The 5021-nt window shown below is 34.7% G+C and overlaps 1 protein-coding gene across 1 annotated transcript; it reads right to left on the reverse strand.

Moving 5' to 3' along the window:
- Positions 1 to 415: 415 nt before the first annotated feature.
- On the reverse strand, positions 416 to 4433 carry LOC145785746 (uncharacterized). The gene is made up of 3 exons (XM_082597454.1): positions 4218 to 4433; positions 2929 to 3065; positions 416 to 2261 (listed from the first exon to the last, which is right to left on the reverse strand). Exons 1-3 carry the CDS (start codon positions 4375 to 4377, stop codon positions 2106 to 2108), a joined length of 453 nt encoding a protein of 150 aa, XP_082453580.1. The 5' UTR covers positions 4378 to 4433; the 3' UTR covers positions 416 to 2105.
- Between the last annotated feature and the right edge of the window lie 588 nt (positions 4434 to 5021).

Raw genomic sequence — 5021 nt, forward strand, 5'->3', positions numbered from 1 at the left:
TTGATTGAGAACCAGTTTGCACGAAATTTATTGGTGGATCAGTAATCGGCGATTATAATCAGGGGATAAGGTTGATTGGAAAAACTTTAGAAAAAAGATTTAGTTTGAGCGTTCTAAGTGCATTCTCTTGGGCTTAAAAAAGTCAAAAGGAGTATTGCTGACTTGAACACGTTTCAAATAAAAATTTCTTTATTTAATTTATTTTTGATTATATGGCTAACATTAACAAGAAATGTTTGTAAACAATTGTTTGTTTGTTTTCTTCGATAGAGATAGAAAGTTTAATAATAGATGCAACAGAATGTTTTTTTTTTTGGCAAACATGTTCCAAGTAATATTCTAAATTTAATCTAAAATGGAATAAACCATCCAGTGCAGAAGCAGGTACAGTGAGGCCGAGGTTCCAGGCCGAGGTTCCAGGCCGAGGTTGCATAACTGGTTAGTAGTAACACAGTCTGACACGGGTGTAGAATATTATACCAAGCCTACATATATTAATCTACGCAAGGAATACTATCACTGCTACTATTACAAAAAAGTGCTCAATGTCAAGCAAAAAAGCAAAGACGATCGAATTACATCAAATACGGTTTCACTAAAAACCCTAACAGGCTGTTTCATCTTTATTGGAATCATAAGAAAGTTCTTATGATGATGAAGTTTGATCTACATGTAAATTTCACTTACTAAAGAGTCGCTTTAGGTATTAAGCTGATAACTTTCGACCCTCACTATGCAGTGTAGAGATGCAGCTTAAAATGTATATCACGGTACTACATATTGGCCAATACCAAGAAACCAATAATCGCTTTTTCTATTCAATTTGTTTACGTGAACAGATAGGAGCAATCATGAACAAAGAAAACATAAATATGACACTTACGAAATTAGCAATAAACTATATTTTTAAAATTGAACGAGTCTGTTCACCTTATTACAGTATATCTTGTGATAGTTCAGCTTAGTGTGCACCAGAAAAATGTATATTATGTTATTTAAACTATATTTTTGCTTAAATTGTGTGAAAGACTAATCTAAGAAATCCGTAGCGTAAACATTTAGTTTTAAGAAATTGCATTGTACTTTTTCCTTTTTTTCATACAAAACGATTGTTCTGAATCGTATTTTAAAAACGTTTCACAAAAGTGTCGCTGATAGACTTCCCACAAAACAAGCCGATAAAAACTTTCATTGAGAGTAGGCAAGAACGTTTTTATTTTCAAGAGTTTTCTAATACAAAAGATACGTTTCAAAAGGATGACGTCGTTCAAACACCTTTTTGCGTAAATATTCTTAAACTTGAATTTAAAATAAGCAAACTAATCAAACAAAATCTCATTGTACATTTCAAAAACTAATGTTGCAAGCCAAAACAGGCACGGTTATTAAACAACAATAGGAAAACATCAATAAATATGAACTAGTTTAAAAGTTATCAAACGACGCATGATGTAACATTTTAAAAGCATAATGCAGCAAGCACACGGGAAATGATGGAAACGTCTTTATGGCTGCGGGCCACAGCAGTTTGAAATTAAAAGTTCTCATATGATAAAAAAAAAACATTATTTGCTGCTAATTCCTTTGCTGTAGATATCTTTGCTTCCGTTGATATGCTGATAGTAGTAACTTATTTGCAGAATTGTTAGCGAGCCAGATAACGCAGTGAACCAGATCGCCGTTTGGGCCACTCTTTTTTGTTTTGCCTGTCCACGATGTAAAAAATAACATTGCTTTTTTAGATTATAGAAACGCTTTGAATTCGTATTTGGCATATATAAAGTAAAAAAGCTTTCTTTCTAAAAAAGTTACTTTTCACCTTAATTTGATCACATTGTTTGTGCTGTTACAGCAGCATTCATTCATAGTCTTTTCCCTGAAGTGTAAGTGAAGCTTTCATGTTTTTTTTGCTCTTTTTGCAACTGCTACAAAATTGTCCAACCATCCCAAAGGTTATTATACTTAACTAGTTTGTCTGTTATTTGAAACGGCGTGTGTCTCGTAAAACTATTTTTACCATTGTTGCGGGTAGCCTGTGGTCCGTTGAATGCTGCTGGTCAACCAAATAAAAAATCTTGTTTCACTTGTATTGCTTCGGTTGTCTTTTAAAAGTGGACACTTTTTTCTGTTATTTCACTTTTTCTACCAGCTACCCAGTCGTCCAAATCAAGATCACGCTCAAAAACTTCGTTCCATCGACGAAAGAAATCTTCACTTTTTGCCTTGAATCTTGCTTCAGCCAATGACTTGCGTAACTGCACCTGCAACATACACAATGCCATCAGCATGTGTGAACACTCGAAGGCAGTCTCATTGTTTGAAGACTAGCAGTGGTATCGAAATAACTTGCTATGGACAAATTTGCTATAGACTTTTGCTATGGACAAACACATTTTGAAGTTTTTATCTTCCAATATCTGGTTTAGTGGTCAGTGGGCAATTCCTTTCTTACATCGGCCAACATTGATCTACAGTAGGCCTATGTGACATTTGTTGATACATTTCTCTTGTCTGCAGAAAATTATTTCATCCGAAAATAACATAGCCTACCGTAGATAGACAAACACATGATAATCTTGATGAAGATTTTTCTAAAATCGTGTGTAGTTCGACAAAATGTTTTACAAAAATTAATTCAATAGTGATAACAATATTGCAACCCCTGCATTCATGATAAGCTAAAAGCCATGCACCTAGAAATGATTCACATTGACAAACAAAAGTCATTTACAAAATCTCTAGTAAATCATTGTAAGATCATTAATAGCCTATGACCTAAAATAAAAAAGTATAGTAATCTCCAAAAACCTCAGCAGTTCAAAAGCGATATAAAATATGACGATGTCAATATTAATATATCGTTTTTAGTTCTTACTATTAAATGTTATTGCTTAGTTTTAGTTGAACAGAAATGAGTTGCCATTTTACCTCCATTCGTACAACAGAACTTCTTGTGGGCCTGTAGTTGTCAGAGGTCATGTCACCCATGGTTTTCCGGCGTCTGGTTTGTCCAGGAAAGACTTCTTCATAAGTGAAACTGTTCCCAGTGCTGACACTGATTTGATCTTAATGCAATAAAAAAGGACCCGTTCAAAGTTGAAGCTTGTAAATGTAAACAAAAATTGTAAGTTGGAACTTTATTTTAGGCCGGCACATGGCCACCTAAAGGTACGGCCTGATTTGTCACATTTGGCAGAAATTTCCAGGTTTTTCTAACTTTGGGCGAACGTTTAAATAAATTTTTCTAAATATTAGATTTTTACGCTTTCTTTATTCTTTTCCCCAGATGACACAATAGGTTTTAACATCCTCACATGTTGAAAAACAAAGAAAATTTGATTTCGAAGATTTTAGTCAGACTGTTAATTTTCAATAACAGTCTAATTTTGCGTTTTTCAACTTACTTTTTCTCATTTGCTACTGCTTCCCTAAGGCAACAAAAAAGTTTTATGTTATTAGGAAACCGCAAAAAGTAAAAACATCTCAAAAAATGTCAGTCAAGCACTAGCAGGAGCTGTAATCAAAATCTGCAAAATGTGACAAATCAGGCCGCATCTCCAGGTAGCCATGGCCGGCACATATGGCCCAAACTACAATAATTAATTTAAGTTGAATGCAGGATTCTGGGTTCGGTTTCTTTCTACCGACCTGCTCTAAACACATAAAGTTGCGACCGGCTTGAAGTACTAGCGCCATACAACAAAGCCAGAAACTTGAACGGCGTGCTTTTTATACTTTGCTAGGTAAAAGTTAAGGAAATTTCTCTCTGTCTCTATTACATTTAAGAAGTGATTATTGAAAAAACTGATATCCTGTAGGCAGTGATGGGCATTATCGGCGATAATTTATTGGCAAATCTTGCAAATTTTATATCAAATCCTGTTATTTTGTAACCGAAACAGAAATTTAGGGTACCCAACATTTTTATGTTTAGGAAGTAAGCACTGTCCGCAGTGCTGCTGCAAAGAAAACTCCGCTCAACCTACTATTTGCTTGTCATGTTTCCTAATGTAATGGATATAATAGCCTGCCACTTGAAAATGTTCTGACTCCTAAAAACAATGTTTCACTACAGCCAACATGTTGCTCTTTAGTAAAAGAAAAATTTCACAAAATGTAACATACGACATTTAGAGGAATAGTAAAGTAAAAAGAGCAGGCCTAGTTGTTTTTTTGTGCTAAATATTTCTAAATATAGAGTTACAAATGAAACTTACCTAAAAATTTATGAACATCTAATGCCTCTTGATCAACATTTTGTAGGTTTTTCTTTTTATCTTTTTGTAACTGCTCAACCTGTTTTGCTAAAACTTGAAGTGCGCCATAGTTTTTCTTCTGAGCCATTGATTGTGATTGGGTAGAGCTCATTTCCGCCATGTTGCGTCTTTGAAATTGCAGCAGAAATATTTGAATTTTTATGCCTTGATCCTACAAATTGCTAACCTACTTATGCATACGATATGCAATTTAATGTACTGTTGTTGTTTGGTATGAGGCTAAATAACAATTGGTTTATAAACTTAGCAGTGAGCAGCTGTTTGATAGCCTCAAAATGATCTGGAGTAGGCTAATACCAATACAAAGGGGAGGAGCAACTGCCCCCTTTGACACTTTCTGACTACGCCCCTGGTCACCAGTATAGTAAAGTGACTGTTTCTCTTCTCATAGGCTATTTACAAACGTATACAGACGTTATAAAAGAAACTAAAAAAATGAAAAGCCAACATAAAACTAAACAGAAACAAGCAGAATAGGCTACCTCAGTCACTAACCGCATCTGTACAAGCTGGGTGGCAAACTGGTTTATCCTTTGGCTCTTGTGCTGGTAGATATGAGATCGATTCCAGGTCGCGTCAAACCGAAGACCTTAAAAATGGTACCGATTGTGTTCTTTTTTTGCATAACGCAATGAGGGTAAGTCAGGTAATAATGTGATGACATCGTAAATATAACGCTATTATTATTACCAACTACATCAATAAAATAGAAGCAAAAGTAGCCTAGGTGCTATTGTCTTAAAC

The sequence above is a fragment of the Aplidium turbinatum genome, chromosome 16 (assembly GCF_918807975.1).
Source record: "Aplidium turbinatum chromosome 16, kaAplTurb1.1, whole genome shotgun sequence".
In the NCBI taxonomy this organism is placed as follows: domain Eukaryota; kingdom Metazoa; phylum Chordata; class Ascidiacea; order Aplousobranchia; family Polyclinidae; genus Aplidium; species Aplidium turbinatum.